Raw genomic sequence first — 17770 nt, 5'->3', positions numbered from 1 at the left:
TGGCCTCCCCTCTCCTCCTCCTCAGCACGCTTTTCCTTCCCTCTGATGCGATAATGGTGGCCATATTGGTTTTCACCCAGCTTTCCTAGGGCTCTGAATAACATATAATCATACAGCGATACAGATCAAGGTATATCATCATTACGTGAAATTACATTATAATAGTGGCAATATTGGTTGTCACCCAGCTTTCCTGTCTAGATAGGAAATGATACCTAGATAGGAAGCAAAACCGATCTAGGCAGATATGCTAGGAGAGCTGGGTGACAACAAATATGGCTGCCATTATCACATCATTTCAAATCGTGACACTTTTCGCTGTTTATTACTGCTGAATTCCTAGGCAAATATGCCATTTAGAGCCCTAGGAATAGTGTGTGATAACGAATATAGCCGCCATTATTGCACATTGATACCTTCACCTGATCTGTACCACTGTATAACAAGGCAGATATATAGTGATAATGGTGACCATATTGGTTTTCACCGAGCTTTCCTAGGGCCCATAATATCATATCTGCCTAATTATACAACGAAACAGATCAGATGAAATCATCACTATGTGAAATTACATTACAATGCAGACCACATTGGTTGTCACTCAGCTTTCCTAGGGTCCTAAATAGCATATTTTCCTAGTTATACAGCGATATAAAGCGATAATACTGGCCACATTGGTTGTCACCCAGCTTTCCTAGCGTATCTGCCCAGATAGGAAGTAATACCTATCTAGCAGGAAAGTTGGGTGACTATCAATTTGGCCACTGTTATCACGTTATATCACTGTGTAACTAGGAAAATATGCTATTCGGGACCCTAGGAAAGCTGAGTGACAACCAATATGGCCACCATTATCACATCATATCAAGTAATCATGCTTTCCACGTTTTATTTCGCTAACTATCTAGACAGATATGACATGATCATGAGGGAAAGTAGCACTATGTGTTATGATGTTATAGTGGCTGCCATATTGTCACCCAGCTTTCCTAGGCTTCTGAATAGCATCTTTTTCATTTTATAGCAATATAACCTGATAATAGTGGCCATATTGGTTGTCACCCAGCTTTCTTAGCTTATCTGTGTACATAGGAAGCAATACCTACATTGGTAGATAGCCTAAAAAAGCTGGGTGATAACCAATATGGCTGCTATGATCATGTCATATTGGTGTAGATAGGTAATGATACAAAAAGAGGAAAGCATCACTATGTGATATGATGTGATAATTGCTGCCATTTTGGTTGTACCCAGCTTTCCTAGCGTCCTGAATAACATATTTTTCCTAGTTACACAGCAATAAAACGTGATAGTGGCCATACTGGTTGTCACCGAGCTTTCATAGCATATATGCCCAGATAGGAAAAAATACCTATTTAGGTAGGAAAGCTGGGCCACTATTATCACGTTATATCGCTGTGTAACTAGGAAAATATGCTATTCAGGATGCTAGGAAAGCTGGGTACAACCAATATGGCAGCAATTATCACATCATATCACATAGTGATGCTTTCCTCTTTTTGTATCGTTACCTATCTACACCAATATGACATGATCATGGCAGCCATATTGGTTATCATCCAGCTTTCCTAGCTCATCTGCCTATCTAGGTATTTCTTTCTATGTATGCAGATAAGTTAGGAAAGCTGGGTGACAACCAATATGCCCGCTGTTATCGCGTCATAACACGTAGTGATGCATTCCCTGGATTGTTATTACGGTATAAGGTAGATATGATATTCAGGGTCTGGGAAAGCTGAGTGACAAGTCAGCAATAAGATTTACTGACAGATTGCTCATGTTTGAGTCCCTTCGGTATCTGATAGAAATGAGATGACTGACAAGCGGCCATGTTTTATATGTGATTTAACCCCTCGTCTCCCTCTCTGTGTTTGTGCATGACTATAACATAATCCATAGGACACGATTTATCAAACTAAGGAAAAGTGGAGCAGTTTCCCATAGCATCGAATAAACTTCCTTCTACCATATAGGTTGCTATGCGCAACCCATCCTGGCCTAGTCCTTCTGAGGCAGGAGCACCGCTCGGGACAGCGTGTCTGCACTCTTCAGACGTAGTCAGGTTCTGCACACAACTGTCCAGAATGCGCAGAAAGTCATGGCGTCCCAATAGAACAGGGTTCACACAAGGTGGAGTTCCCCTTTAAATCTTGACATTTACCCACCGAAACCACTGCACTGGATTATGACGGGACTGAACTATGTCGTCCCATCTGGCCTCATTTTTTACATATATATATACACACAGGTGCATCTCAGTAAATTAGAATATCATCAAGAAGTTAATTTATTTCAGTTCTTCAATACAAAAAGTGAAACTCATATATAGTCATTACAGAGTGATCTATTTCAAGTGTTTATTTTTGTTAATGTTGATGATTATGGCTTACAGCCAATGAAAACACAAAAGTCATTGTCTCAGTAAATTAGAATATTTTATAACAACAGCTTGAAAAAAGTTTTTAAAATCTGAAATGTTGTCCTGCTGAAATGTATGTTCAGTAAATGCCCTCAATACTTGGTCGGGCTCCTTTTGCATCAATTACTGCATCAATGCGGCAATGTGTCATGGAGGCGATCAGCCTGTGGCACTGCTGAGGTGTTATGGAAGCCCAGGTTGCTTTGATAGCAGCCTTCAGCTCGTCTGCATTGTTGGCTCTGGGGTCTCTCATCTTCCTCTTGACAATACCCCATAGATTCTCTATAATAGATTCTCTATGGGGTTAAGGTCAGGCGAGTTTGCTGCCAATCAAGCACAGTGATACTGTTGTGTGTAAACCAGGTATTGGTACTTTTGGCAGTGTGGACAGGGGCCAAGTCCTGCTGGAGAATGACATTTCCATCTCCAAAAAGCTTGTCGGCAGAGGGAAGCATGAAGTGCTCTAAAATGTCCTGGTAGACGGCTGCGCTGACTTTGGTCTTGATAAAACACAGTGGACCTACACCAGCAGATGACATGGCCCCCCAAACCATCACTGATTGTGGAGACTTCACACTAGACCTCCAGCAGCTTGGATTGTGGCCTCTCCACTCTTCCTCCAGACTCTGGGACCTTGTGGAGAGTGTCAGTGACTGCCTTCTGGACATCTGTCAAATCAGCAGTCTTCCCCATGATTGTGGAGCCTACTGAAACAGACTAAGGGACCTTTTAAACGCTTAGGAAGCCTTTGCAGGTGTTTTTTGTTGATTATTCTAATTTACTGAGATAATGACTTTTGTGTTTTCATTGGCTGTAAGCCATAATCATCAACATTAACAGAAATAAACACTTGAAATAGATCACTGTGTGTAATGACTCTATATATGAGTTTCACTTTTTGTATTGAAGAACTGAAATGAATTAACTTTTTGATATTCTAATTTAGTGAGAAACACCTGTATATATGTACTTATATACATATATATATACACATACATACATACACACATATATATATATATATATACATATTTTTGTCTCCTCGCCTTCCTGGAGCTATAACTTTTTAAATTTTTTTTCGCTGTAGTTTTTATCGCTGATATTTTGAAGTCTATACGACTTTTTGATCTATTTTGTGCTATTTTTTTGTGGGAGGCACAGTGATGAAGAAACAGCGATTCCGCCATCTTTTTTCCCATTTCACAGTATGGGATAAATATTAAGGTATTTTATGAGGTCAGACACTTACGCCACAGCGATATCAAATAGGTGATTTTTTTTCTTTACATTTTAGAAAAAGGAAGGTGTGATATCAACTTTTAGATTTTTATTTTCGGACATCTGGGCCGAGATCGCCCAATGCTAATGCAGGTCTGGCAAGGAAGTGGTTAAAATACAAATCTCCTCCCCCGTGTGCCCCCTACATTCAGTGCCACAGGCAGTGCGGGATTACTGGTGACGGGCGCCCCTCACGCTCAGCATTACACTTGTTTGTGTGGAGAGGCTCCATTCTAAGCGGCAGCGGCAAGGCCTCGTCACCATGGTAACAGAGAGAAAGCAGCGCCAATGGAGAGGCAACGGGCAGATTAACCCTTTGTTCCAGTCCTTATAGCAAAACATCTTTTAACCCTCCTGACGCCATTATCATCTGAGCAGCGGACACGACCACAAAAATCCATAAGAAGCCTATATACATGTAATTGTTCCGTCGGCCATTATCTGTTTCTTCCCCAGATCGCCCATTAATGAAGACCATGAGCCGTTGGTGTTCAGGCAGTCGCCCCGTCCGTACGGCCCCTTAACCCACGAATGTGGAGGTATGAGGCGCTGCATAACCGCTTTAACCCCTTCCCAACCAGGCCATTTTCCGTTTTTGCATTTTTTTTTCCTCCTCTTCTTCCAAGAGCCATAACTTTTTTATTTTTCCATCCCGATTAGCCGTAGGGGGGCTTATTTTTTTATTGCTTTTTATGTCATATTTTAAGGAGGCGCAGTGACCGAAAACAGGCAATTCTGCTATTTAGATTTTTTTTAGGCTCTATGACATTTTATTTTTTGATAGAGCAGACTTTTACGGACGCAACGATACCAAATATGTGTATCTTTTTTATTTCGTTATTTTTAAAATGGGAAAAGGGGGAAATTCAAACTAATATATTTTTCTTATTTTTTTTATATATACAGGGTGGGCCATTTATATGGATACACCTAAATTAAATGGGAATGGTTGGTAATATCAACTTCCTGTTTGTGGCACATTAGTATATGGAAGGGGGAAAACTTTTCCAGATGGGTGGTGACCACGGCGGCCATTTTGAAGTCGGCCATTTTGGATCCAACTTTATTTTTTTTTAATGGGAAGAGGGTCATGTGACATCAAACTTATTGAGAATTTCATAAGAAAAACAATGGTGTGCTTGGTTTTAACGTAACTTTATTTTTTCATGAGCTTTTTACAAGTTTATGACCACTTATCAAATGTGTTCAAAGTGCTGCCCATTGTGTTGGATTGTCAATGCAACCCTCTTCTCCCACTCTTGACATACTGATAGCAACACCGCAGAAGATGCTGCACATCTCGTATCTTCACAGCATAGACAATTGCCTTCAGATGACCCCAAAGATAAAAGTCTAAGGGGGTCAGATCGGGAGACCTTGGTGGCCATTCAACTGGCCCACGACGACCAATCCACTTTCCAGAAAACTGTTCATGTAGGAATCCTTGGACCTGACACCCATAATGTGGTGGCGCACCATCTTGTTGGAAAAACTCGGGGAACGTGCCATCTTCAGTGCATAAAGAGGGCAACACATCATCATGTAGCAATTTCAGATATCCAGTGGCATTGAGGTTTCCACTGATGAAGAATGGCCCCACTATCTTTGTACCCCATATACCACACCATACCATCAAGATACGAGATGTGCAGCATCTGAAACAACGGATACTGGAAGCCTGTGCTAGCATTTCTTCTGCGGTGTTGCTATCAGTGTGTCAAGAGTGGGAGAAGAGGGTTGCATTGACAATCCAACACAATGGGCAGCACTTTGAACACATTTTATACGTGGTCATAAACTTGTAAAAAACTCAAGAATAAAGTTACGTTAAAACCAAGCACACCATTGTTTTTCTTATGAAATTCTCAATAAGTTTGATGTGTCACATGACCCTCTTCCCATTGAAAAAAAGAAAGTTGGATCCAAAATGTCCGCCATGGTCACCACCGATCTGGAAAAGTTTTCCCCCTCCCATATACTAATGTGCCACAAACAGGAAGTTGATATCACCAACCATTCCCATTTAATTTAGGTGTATCCATAGAAATGGCCTACACTGTATGTACACAGTGACTGCACCAGCAGAATAGTGAGTGCAGCTCTGGAGAATAATACAGGATGTAACTCAGGATCAGTACAAGATAAGTAATGTAATGTATGTACAGGATAAATAATGTAATGTATGTACACAATGACTGCACTAGCAGAATAGTGAGTGCAGCTCTGAAGTATAATACAGGATGTAACTCAGGATCAGTACAGGATAAGTAATGTAATGTACACAATGACTGCACTAGCAGAATAGTGAGTGCAGCTCTGGAGTATAATACAGGATATAACTCAGGATCAGTACAGGATAAGTAATGTAATGTATGTACACAATGACTGCACCAGCAGAATAGTGAGTGCAGCTCTGGAGTATAATACAGGATGTAACTCAGGATAAGTACAGGATCAGTAATGTAATGTATGTACACAGTGACTGCACCAGCAGAATAGTGAGTGCAGCTCTGGAGTATAATACAGGATGTAACTCAGGATCAGTAATGTATGTACACAGTGACTGCACCAGCAGAATAGTGGGTGCAGCTCTGGAGTATAATACTGGATGTAACTCAGGATCAGTACAAGATAAGTAATGTAATGTATGTACAGGATAAATAATGTAATGTATGTACACAATGACTGCACCAGCAGAATAGTGAGTGCAGCTCTGGAGTATAATACAGGATCAGTAATGTAATGTATGTACACAGTGACTGCACCAGCAGAATAGTGAGTGCAGCTCTGGAGTATAATACAGGATGTAACTCAGGATCAGTACAGGATAAGTAATGTAATGTATGTACACAGTGACTGCACCAGCAGAATAGTGAATGCAGCTCTGGAGTATAATACAGGATGTAACTCAGGATCAGTACAGGATCAGTAATGTATGTACACGGTGACTGCACCAGCAGAATAGTGAATGCAGCTCTGGAGTATAATACAGGATATAACTCAGGATCAGTACAGGATAAGTAAAGTAATGTATGTACACAGTGACTGCACCAGCAGAATAGTGAGTGCAGCTCTGGAGTATAATACAGGATGTAACTCAGGATCAGTACAGGATCAGTAATGTATGTACACAGTGACTGCACCAGCAGAATAGTGAGTGCAGCTCTGGAGTATAATACAGGATGTAACTCAGGATCAGTACAGAATAAGCAATTTCAAAGAAAATCTGTACAAAACAAGAACCAAAAAAGTTTATTTGACAATTATTTTAGAATAACCCTTTTACACTGGCGGTGGACAATAACACTTGAGCTTCGCCTGTCCTGTGATTATACACATATGTGCTCGTGCTCCTTTGCCTCCTCTGTCACGTCTCCATCATTCTGGGTGTATGGAGAGTCCTGCAGACGACTATCACTGAGTTACTGGCTCATTGGGCAGATCCTGTAATTCCCGTAGACCCTTGAAAAAAGCAAAAACTCATCAGTCTGATGAGATTGGTAAATCTGTTGGGGTTTGTGGAAAGGAATTATGTGATGGGATGGGTCCTATAGACAAGCGATGTATAGACATAGTGTGGATTTTTAGGACACAAGTATTCTTCTCATGCAGTAGGTAACTCCTAATGGTGGGGCTGCTACCGGTAGTCATGTAAGGATGCAATGTGTCAATTCACATATCCACATCTACAGTCCACCACTAACACCCCCGGGGGTCTCACCTCCAGGACCAGTCTGACATGGGCCTTTATATTTGCAGCGTCTTTGGTCAGATTTTCACTAATTCTACAAAAAAAACAACAATTCTGTTCACATGTGAAACACAAGGCGCTATTCACGATATTAACAAACAAATCTAGACAAGACTAACCCAGACGTATCCAGATTTGGCCTAGTCAGTGTTGTCTAATCCAAGGCTGTGGAGTCGGAGTCCATTTTGGTGGAGTTGGAGTCGGTATCAAATGGACCGACTCCTAGAATATATAATACATTGTGTACAGCAGTACAATGCAGGATGAGCTGTAAATGTTTACATAAGAATTTGGGAACGTTATGAAATGTCCTATAAATGTCTGTTCTGTTCCTGATCTAAGGATCTCGGCGTTTAGTTGAGATGAATCTGTGCTGCACTTTGTGTACACGCTCAGTAGTGAGGAGTCGTGGAGTCGGAGGTTTGGCTTACTGACTCCACAACCCTGGTCTAATCTAGATAGTTCTTGTCTCTTGTAATCTAGATCATTTGAGTTTTAATCTTGACTCGTTTAGTGTTAGATATACAAGAACAATGTACAGACTAGGAAAATCTAGATGAGACAAGACTAGCCAGGACACATCTAGATGAGACAAGACTAGCCAGGACACATCTAGATGAGACAAGACTAGCCAGGACACATCTAGATGAGACAAGACTAGCCAGGACACATCTAGATGAGACAAGACTAGCCAGGACACATCTAGATGAGACAAGACTAGCCAGGACACATCTAGATGAGACAAGACTAGCCAAGACACATCTAGATGAGACAAGACTAGCCAGGACACATCTAGATGAGACAAGGACTATTTTAGACATTGTAGATGAGACAAGACTACCTAGATGTGTCCTGGCTAGTCTTGTCTCATCTAGATGTCTGTAGTCTAATTTGTATAGTCTAGATGTATCTAGTCTTGTCTCATCTGATCTGGACAAAACTGGGCCATTATTGTCTAATCTAAATGTATGTGGGCAAGTTTTGTCTAATCTAGATATACAGGTGCATTTCACTAAATTAGAATGTCATCAAAAAGTTAATTTATTTCAGTTCTTCAATACAAAAAGTGAAACTCCTATATTATATAGAGTCATTACAGAGTGATCTATTTCAAGTGTTTATTTCTGTTAATGTTGATGATTATGGCTTACAGCCAATGAGAACACAAAAGTCATTATCTCAGTAAATTAGAATACTTTATAACAACAGCTTGAAAAATGTTCTTAAAATCCAAAATGTTGTCCTACTGAAATGTATGTTCAGTAAATGCCCTCAATACTTGGTCGGGGCTCCTTTTGCATCAATTACTGCATCAATGGGGCAATGTGTCATGGAGGGATCAGCCTGTGGCACTGCTGAGGTGTTATGGAAGCCCAGGTTGCTTTGATAGCAGCCTTCAGCTCGTCTGCATTGTTGGCTCTGGGGTCTCTCATCTTCCTCTTGACAATACCCCATAGATTCTCTATAATAGATTCTCTATGGGGTTAAGGTCAGGCGAGTTTGCTGTCAATCAAGCACAGTGATACTGTTGTGTATAAACCAGGTATTGGTACTTTTGGCAGTGTGGACAGGGGCCAATCCTGCTGGAGAATGACATTTCCATCTCCAAAAAGCTTGTCGGCAGAGGGAAGCATGAAGTGCTCTAAAATGTCCTGGTAGACGGCTGCGCTGACTTTGGTCTTGATAAAACACAGTGGACCTACACCAGCAGATGACATGGCCCCCCAAACCATCACTGATTGTGGAGACTTCACACTAGACCTCAGGCAGCTTGGATTGTGGCCTCTCCACTCTTCCTCCAGACTCTGGGACCTTGTGGAGTGTGTCAATGACTGCCTTCTAGACATCTGTCAAATCAGCAGTCTTCCCCATGATTGTGGAGCCTACTGAAACGGACTAAGGGATCTTTTAAATGCTTAGGAAGCCTTTGCAGGTGTTTTTTGCTAATTATTCTAATTTACTGAGATAATGACTGTTTTGTTTTCATTGGCTGTAAGCCATAATCATCAACATTAACAGAAATAAACACATGAAATAGATCACTCTGTTTGTAGTGACTCTATATAATATATGAGTTTCACTTTTTGTATTGAAGAACTGAAATAAATTAACTTTTTGATGATATTCTAATTTAGTGAGATGCACCTGTATTTAGGTTAGTCTTGTCTAATTTAGACAAGACTAGCCTAGGTGTGTTCAGATTAACCTAGGATGACCTAGATACATCTAGAGTAGACAGGACTTGCAAAGATATTTGAGACTAGCCTAAAAGCATCTAGCTTGGACAAAGCTAGACTAGATATGACTAAATAAAATAAGACTATCCCAAATATATCTAGATTAGACTAGCCTAGATATTACTAGAATAGTCAAGAGTAGTCTACCTACATCTTTCTTAGACTACCTCAGGCGAGACTAAACTAGACCAAGCTGGATGAGATAGAAGATAAGAGAAAACATAGGAAAAACACCAGAGATGGAGGGTGGATTATGGCTACATGATGGCGGCTTTTACTGACAACCCCCCTGACAGAAATGCCAGAATCCCTCTTACTCCATCAGCATTTTATTCTTCTTCTCGATAAACCTGAGCGCTTCATCCAGAGTCAGCTCAGCAAAAAAGCCAAAGCCTAACGCCACAAATATCTTGGAGGAGTCCGGGCTGCGGAGGAAAGAACATGGAGTAAGTATCAGACAAGAGGCGAAACCTCGGGATACAGGAATTTTGCAGCACGTTCAGGAGGAGATTGGGAAGAGTAGTACTGGTCACTCACACCTCAGCATTCACATAGAAATTGCAGCCCAGGTCCACCTGTGTCTGGAGGGGTCCCGACTCCAACTCCTGCAGGAACATAAGGGGGTCTAATGAACACAAGGCTTCATCTCCACATTTGGCTAAGGAGTGCAACATGCAAAAATATTTTATGTTTATGGTTCCTGCCAGAAGGAGGCGCCAACAAGTACGGTGTAAGCACTGCTGAACTACAGCAGTCAGACACATACAGTGCAGGGTGCAGCTACACAGGGTTAATCCCGCACCTTCAGCCTCTGGATGACGTTCTTCAGCTGCAGGTACTGGCTGATCTTCTCATACACACTGTCACGATTCTCCAGCACTCTCCTGTCAGAGGGGAAGGAAAGAATTGTCTAATGCTGGAAGAATCGCTGCATACCAGCACTGTATATGGGGGAACTCTGACACCGCACATGAGAGCAATGCAGACACTGCATACGGGGGACACACTTATCACACTGTATGGGGGACCTCTGGCACCGTACATGAGAGCAATGCAGACACTGCACACGGGGGACACACTTATCACACTGTATGGGGGACCTCTGGCACCGTACATGAGAGCAATGCAGACACTGCATACGGGGGACACACTTATCACACTGTATGGGGGACCTCTGGCACCGTACATGAGAGCAATGCAGACACTGCATACGGGGGACACACTTATCACACTGTATGGGGGACCTCTGGCACCGTACATGAGAGCAATGCAGACACTGCATACGGGGGACACACTTATCACACTGTATGGGGGACCTCTGGCACCATACATGAGAGCAATGCAGACACTGCATACGGGGGACACACTGTATGGGGGACCTCTGGCACCGTACATGAGAGCAATGCAGACACTGCATACGGGGGACCTCTGACACCGTACATGAGAGCAATGCAGACACTGCATACGGGGGACACACTTATCACACTGTATGGGGGACCTCTGGCACCATACATGAGAGCAATGCAGACACTGCATACGGGGGACCTCTGACACCGTACATGAGAGCAATGTAGACACTGCATACGGGGGACCTCTGACACCGTACATGAGAGCAATGCAGACACTGCATACGGGGGACCTCTGACACCGTACATGAGAGCAATGCAGACACTGCATAGGGGGGACCTCTGACATCGTACATGAGAGCAATGCAGACAATGCATACAGGGGACACACTGATCACACTGTATAGGGGAACTCTGTAACCGTACAAGAGAGCAATACATACACTGCATACGGGGGACCTCTGACACCGTACATGAGAGCAATGCAGACAATGCATACGGGGGACACACTGATCACACTGTATGGGGGAACTCTGACACCGTACATGAGAGCAATACATACACTGCATACGGGGGACCTCTGACACCGTACATGAGAGCAATGCAGACAATGCATACGGGGGACACACTGATCACACTGTATGGGGGAACTCTGGCACCGTACATGAGAGCAATACATACACTGCATACGGGGGACCTCTGACACCGTACATGAGAGCAATGCAGACACTGCATACGGGGGACACACTTATCACACTGTATGGGGGACCTCTGGCACCATACATGAGAGCAATGCAGACACTGCATACGGGGGACCTCTGACACCGTACATGAGAGCAATGTAGACACTGCATACGGGGGACCTCTGACACCGTACATGAGAGCAATGCAGACACTGCATACGGGGGACCTCTGACACCGTACATGAGAGCAATGCAGACACTGCATAGGGGGGACCTCTGACATCGTACATGAGAGCAATGCAGACAATGCATACAGGGGACACACTGATCACACTGTATAGGGGAACTCTGTAACCGTACATGAGAGCAATACATACACTGCATACGGGGGACCTCTAACACCGTACATGAGAGCAATGCAGACAATGCATACGGGGGACACACTGATCACACTGTATGGGGGAACTCTGACACCGTACATTAGAGCAATACATACACTGCATACGGGGGACCTCTGACACCGTACATGAGAGCAATGCAGACAATGCATACGGGGGACACACTGATCACACTGTATGGGGGAACTCTGGCACCGTACATGAGAGCAATGCAGACACTGCATACGGGGGACACACTGATCACACTGTATGGGGGAACTCTGGCACCGTACATGAGAGCAATGCAGACACTGCATACGGGGGACACACTGATCACACTGTATGGGGGAACTCTGGCACCGTACATGAGAGCAATGCAGACAATGCATACGGGGGACACACTGATCACACGGTATACAGGGGGTTCTCTCTGGTCAAAACTGTATACAGGTGGCAGTCTGATCACACTGCATATGGGTCCTCTGGCCCCACTCTATAGGGGGAAGGCTCATGTGGGCTTTGTGGTCATACTGTATACAGAGGGCTCTGGGTTATACTGCAGGCGATCTTGCTCCTTGTGGGAGTGGCCTATATGCAGGGAGGAGCCTCGCATACAAAAACACTTCCTATTTGTCCCGCCCCATAGCCCCCCATGAACCCCATTGGTCACACGTGTGTAGCAGGTCACATGACCGCCTCTGCAGTCACGTGGTGCGCACCTCAGGTCTCGTTGCAGAGTATCCGTCACGAACGCCTCATACTTTAGCACCTTCTCCTCCATGGCTGGAGCAGCTCCAGGCAGCAGACACCGCGCAGGCTCTGACGTCACGCCGCGTTCCTCCAATCACATGACCAGTAGTGACGTATCAGCCACCAGAGCCGCCATGTTTGTCTCTGGCGGAAGTATTGAACCGGACGTGTTCTGTCTTTTAACACTTTGAACTGCCAGGCAAGATGGCGACTCCGGAGCTGCTGCTGGACTCCAGTATCCGGCTGTGGGTTGTGTTACCCATCGTTTTTATCACCTTTTACAGCGGCCTCCTGAGGCATCATGTCACCCGGCTACTACAGGGCGAGAAGAAGACGGAGCTGGAGCCGCTCAGTGACAGGTGTGGCCCCTGAGCTAGGGCTCCTCTACATACCCTTATGTGGCACGCCCTCTTGTGCCATGTGATCTCTAGCCAGCCAATCAGTCTTTTGTTACTCTGGTGTCGCTCCTCCCCCCATCTCATCATACCTGAGTTCTGTGGCCCCTGAGTTCTCCCTTCCCCCACACCCTTACTAACAGCGTCTCCTTCATCCCTCAGTCAGGTCCTGATCCGAAGCCGAATTCTCCGAGAGAATGGGAAATACATCCCAAGACAGGTGAGAAAGGCGGCTCCGTGGGGTGCTGCCACCGCAGGGGTGCTCCTGGCAGATGGCGGGTGTCGCGGGGGTGCACCTTGCAGATGGCGGGGGTGCACCTGGCAGAGGGCTGGCGTCGCGGGGGTGCACCTTGCAGATGGCGGGGGTGCACCTTGCAGATGGCGGGGGTGCACCTGGCAGAGGGCTGGCGTCGCGGGGATGCACCTTGCAGATGGCGGGGGTGCACCTGGCAGAGGGCTGGCGTCGCGGGGATGCACCTGGCAGAGGGCTGGCGTCGCGGGGATGCACCTTGCAGATGGCTGGGGTGCACCTGGCAGAGGGCTGGCGTCGCGGGGATGCACCTTGCAGAGGGCGGGGATGCACCTGACAGAGGGCTGGCGTCGCGAGGATGCACCTTGCAGAGGGCAGGGGTGCACCTGGCAGAGGGCTGGCGTCGCGAGGATGCACCTTGCAGAGGGCAGGGGTGCACCTGGCAGAGGGCTGGCATCGCGGGGATGCACCTTGCAGAGGGCAGGGGTGCACCTGGCAGAGGGCTGGCGTCGCGGGGATGCACCTTGCAGAGGGCAGAGGGCTGGTGTCGCGGGGATGCACCTTGCAGAGGGCAGGGGTGCACCTGGCAGAGGGCTGGCGTCGCGGGGATGCACCTTGCAGAGGGCAGGGGTGCACCTGGCAGAGGGCTGGCGTCGCGGGGATGCACCTTGCAGAGGGCAGGGGTGTACCTGGCAGAGGGCTGGCGTCGCGGGGATGCACCTTGCAGAGGGCAGGGGTGCACCTGGCAGAGGGCTGGCGTTGCGGGGATGCACCTTGCAGAGGGCGGGGGTGCAACTGGCAGAGGGCTGGCGTCGCGGGGGTGCAACTGGCAGAGGGCTGGCGTCGCGGGGGTGCAACTGGCAGAGGGCTGGCGTCGCGGGGGTGCAACTGGCAGAGGGCTGTCGTCGCGGGGATGCTCCTGGCAGAGGGCTGGCGTCGCGGGGATGCACCTTGCAGAGGGCGGGGATGCACCTGGCAGAGGGCTGGCGTCGCGGGGATGCACCTTGCCGAGGGCGGGGGTGCACCTTGGCGGGGGTGCACCTGGCAGAGGGCAGGTGCTGTCGGGAGACAACTGTTGCTGTGGGGTTCCGGCAGGTCTTTTGGGGTATTTTCAGTGTGTCCGGCGGTTCCAGGCTTCAGTGTGTCAGTATGGGGGAGGTACAAGTACACTATTAGGTCTCCATATTCCGGCTGATCGATGGATATCTGCGGCTATTTAGGATCAGTGACATGTAGAAATTGATGTAGATGGTGATTGGGGACCAGATCTCAGGGGTGCAGCCTCTGGCCATTGGCATGCTGCATGGATTGGAGGAGGGTGGGTGACTGGCAGGGGTCTCCATCTATATCCTAAAGAGTAAGTCACTTTTTAGGTCAGTGAAGGGAGAGTGACCTGTCGGCCACTGCCTGTCACACAGCTGGCAGCAGCTTTGTGATGGGTCTGACACCAGGCACAGGTGTAAGTGATCACTCTTCTCTCTTTTCCATAGTCATTTCTTATGAGGAAGTTCTACTTTAATGACGCAGAAACTGGCTTCTTCAAGAAGACCAAAAGGAAAGTGACGCAGAAGAACCCAATGACAGGTGGGTGTAGAGCCTTGGTGCCTTCCCCTTTGATCTGGCCCCTGACCGTGCCACAGTCACTTCATTCACCTTCTCTTTTCACCAATGCACAGATCCCAGCATGATGACGGAGATGATGAAGGGCAACCTCACCAACGTCCTCCCCATGATCCTGATTGGAGGATGGATCAACTGGGCCTTCTCTGGTTTCCTTACAAGTAAGTCGTACCAAAATCCCAATTCATTAAGTCCCTTTTGTATGAATCAAAACCGTAAAAAACGTTTCTGAACGTCTTGCGCCTACGCAGAGATATCAGGATTTGAAGTGACAGGCCCAAGTCCTGAGGCTGCACTACTGAAAGATTCAGCTGCTGATGCTGCACAGTCAGGGAGAGAAATCGCCATGTGAATGTGCACATAGATCTGGCAGTATCCAGGCCAGATATTGTTGTAAATGGTGATTTGACATCAGCATCTTTCAGTAGTGCAGCCTCAGGCTTCTGGTCTGTAACTAAGTGGTTATATCTCGTCAGGTGAGTGAGATATGATGAAACGGTCTCCACATTTTTATCACACGTTTAAGGTTCTCCTTGTGGGATGACCGTGAAGATTTTTTGCATGTTTTGTCTTCTCCAGCAAAGGTACCTTTCCCCCTTACTCTGCGATTCAAGCCCATGTTACAGCGGGGCATTGAGCTGGTGTCGCTGGATGCGTCTTGGTAAGTAGATCTTCTGCTGGATGTCCCTGCGTCCCACCTCAGTCTATATCTCTAATCTCTGGGTTCCTTGTAGGGTCAGTTCTGCATCCTGGTATTTCCTGAACGTGTTTGGTCTGAGGAGTATGTATACGCTGATCCTGGGACAGGACAACGGTGAGTTATAGAGATCAACAGAACGGATCATTAGACCACTGGTTGTCCAGTACTTTGCAAAAACAGCGCCACCTCTGGCCGCAGGTTGTATGGGGTATTGCCGCTCAGCACTAATCACTTTGCTGTAGCTGAGCCGCAATACCAGATACAATCAATGGCCAGGGGTGGTGCTGCTTTTATGAGAAAACGGTCATATTATTCAGGATAAGCCCCGTAATGTTTTTGATGGTTGGTGCTGATGTGAAGAACTTTGGGGGTCCGACTGTAGGGACCCGCGCAGAACGGGAAGCTTTCATTCTTGTTAGAATGGACCGGTAGTGCACATGCTCAATTGCTGCTCCTTTAAATTAATTCTCTATGGGGCGACTTGTGGTACTCTGCTTTTTATGGCAGCCCTATAGGGAGAATAAGTTTCCCGGTTGGAACAGGTCCCAGCCGCGGGACACCCACTCATCAGCAAGGAATCAGTTGTATCGCAGGTGATAACTTGTTTTAACCAGACAACCCCTTTAAGGCCACGGCATCACTATCAGTATTTTTTTCAGGAGTGGGAGCCAAAACCAGGAGTGGGTGATAAATGCAGAATTGGTGACTTGTTTCTATTCTACCTTTTCTCTGATTGTTCCTTACCTGGTTTTGTCTCCCACTCCTGAGAAAAAATACTGACCGAATACCGACCAAATACTGATAGTGGGGCCGTGACCTAAGAATGTAGCTCAGGCAACTGCTGAAATAACAATTTCCCCAATCACAGGATTTGCTCCAATGTGGGGGAGAAGTACTGCTGAACTTTATAGTGAGCAAGCTGTTTTAAAACTACAACTCCCAGCATGTGCAAAACTTTAGGGCATGCTGGGAGTTGTAGTTTTGCATCAGCTTGCATCTTGGTGGGGTACAAATGTTGCACAACTACCAAGCACACGGCTGACAGGGCATGCTGGGACTTGTAGTTTTGCAGCCAATGGTGGCAGCCTGCCTCTATAGTCTTAAGGCAGTGTCTTTACAGTGTTAACTTTTTGGGCTTGTTTGCCTCCTAGCTGCTGACCAGAGCCGTATAATGCAAGACCAGATGACAGGAGCCGCTATGGCAGTTCCCCCAGACACCAATAAAGCCTTTAAAGTAAGTACACCCAGAAATATTGTGGACATTTTTGCCACCATTGTCTGCAATTTATGAAATTTTGAGAGACCCTGATGCTTTTCTCCAGAAAGCTCATGTTTGGCGCCTTCCCTTCTTCCATGTCTGTTCGCGAGTACATAGGAGGAACATCCACATAGCAGCCCACATTCACTTGGAGATCCACCCAGAGGAACCCAAGTATAGTGACTATAATGTAGGTGATGAAATATTATAACGGTTTCCATCTTGTTTAGGCTGAATGGGAAGCCATGGAGATCACAGAACATCAGTGGGCGCTAGAGAACGTGGAGGAAGATCTCGTCTCCAAGGACCTGAACCTGGAATAGTATTTTCTGTGCAGCTGAAATGACTGTCGGGAATACAGTATTTTTGTTACAGATTGTCAAATAAAAGTCCTAAAATATTAGAGTTCCATGGTATTGGCCAAATGGGTGTCTACAGAGTTTGGATTTTAGTATGTAAGGGCATAGAAAAATCAGTGCTTATTAATTAACTACATGTCATAATGCCTGTAAAGCACTGTGGAATTAATGGCGCTATATAAGTGAGATAGATAGATGTCCCATGATGCCATTCACCAGATGCTATAGTGTATAGAGAGAATACCCAATGCAGGTGTACCGACCAGGAGAGGCGACACCGTGCCCGCTCTGCTGCAGCTGGCAAGTCGCCCTCTCTGTGCAAAATT

The 17770-nt window shown here is 46.0% G+C and overlaps 2 protein-coding genes across 3 annotated transcripts; one reads left to right on the top strand and one right to left on the bottom strand.

Annotated features, from left to right (window-relative positions):
* Positions 1-6947: 6947 nt before the first annotated feature.
* Positions 6948-13016, bottom strand: UXT (ubiquitously expressed prefoldin like chaperone). 2 transcript variants are annotated; one of them, XM_073640450.1, is made up of 6 exons: positions 12832-13003; positions 10509-10590; positions 10244-10311; positions 10024-10131; positions 7440-7503; positions 6948-7180 (listed from the first exon to the last, which is right to left on the bottom strand). In XM_073640450.1, the coding sequence occupies exons 1-6, from the start codon at positions 12891-12893 to the stop codon at positions 7133-7135; spliced, it is 432 nt and encodes a 143-aa protein (XP_073496551.1). In that variant the 5' UTR covers positions 12894-13003; the 3' UTR covers positions 6948-7132. The 2 variants fall into 2 exon arrangements, with proteins under 2 accessions (XP_073496551.1, XP_073496552.1); XM_073640451.1 differs by lacking the exon at positions 7440-7503 and having other exon boundaries at positions 12832-13016.
* On the top strand, positions 13011-17488 carry LOC141154475 (ER membrane protein complex subunit 3-like). Its single transcript, XM_073640449.1, has 8 exons — positions 13011-13221; positions 13420-13477; positions 14998-15091; positions 15184-15288; positions 15707-15788; positions 15862-15941; positions 16979-17061; positions 17316-17488. The coding sequence occupies exons 1-8, from the start codon at positions 13067-13069 to the stop codon at positions 17406-17408; spliced, it is 750 nt and encodes a 249-aa protein (XP_073496550.1). The 5' UTR covers positions 13011-13066; the 3' UTR covers positions 17409-17488.
* Positions 17489-17770: the final 282 nt, after the last annotated feature.

Source organism: Phyllobates terribilis, unplaced genomic scaffold (genome assembly GCF_046119375.1).
Source record: "Phyllobates terribilis strain yellow unplaced genomic scaffold, ASM4611937v1 Scaffold_7__3_contigs__length_470593459, whole genome shotgun sequence".
NCBI lineage: Eukaryota > Metazoa > Chordata > Amphibia > Anura > Dendrobatidae > Phyllobates > Phyllobates terribilis.
This window is presented reverse-complemented; position numbering and strand designations above follow the sequence as displayed.

Bases quoted from the DNA above. Each gene is read 5' to 3' on its own strand.
- LOC141154475 (XM_073640449.1), top strand. From the start codon at position 13,067: ATGGCGACTCCGGAGCTGCTGCTGGACTCCAGTATCCGGCTGTGGGTT. The intron at 13,222-13,419 runs GTGTGGCCCCTG...TTCATCCCTCAG, and splicing joins CTGGAGCCGCTCAGTGACAG to TCAGGTCCTGATCCGAAGCC. The intron at 15,289-15,706 runs GTAAGTCGTACC...TGTCTTCTCCAG, and splicing joins CTTCTCTGGTTTCCTTACAA to CAAAGGTACCTTTCCCCCTT.
- UXT (XM_073640450.1), bottom strand. From the start codon at position 12,893: ATGGAGGAGAAGGTGCTAAAGTATGAGGCGTTCGTGACGGATACTCTG. The intron at 10,591-12,831 runs GTGCGCACCACG...CCCCTCTGACAG, and splicing joins ACTCTGCAACGAGACCTGAG to GAGAGTGCTGGAGAATCGTG. The intron at 10,132-10,243 runs GTGAGTGACCAG...TTTCCTCCGCAG, and splicing joins TTCTATGTGAATGCTGAGGT to CCCGGACTCCTCCAAGATAT.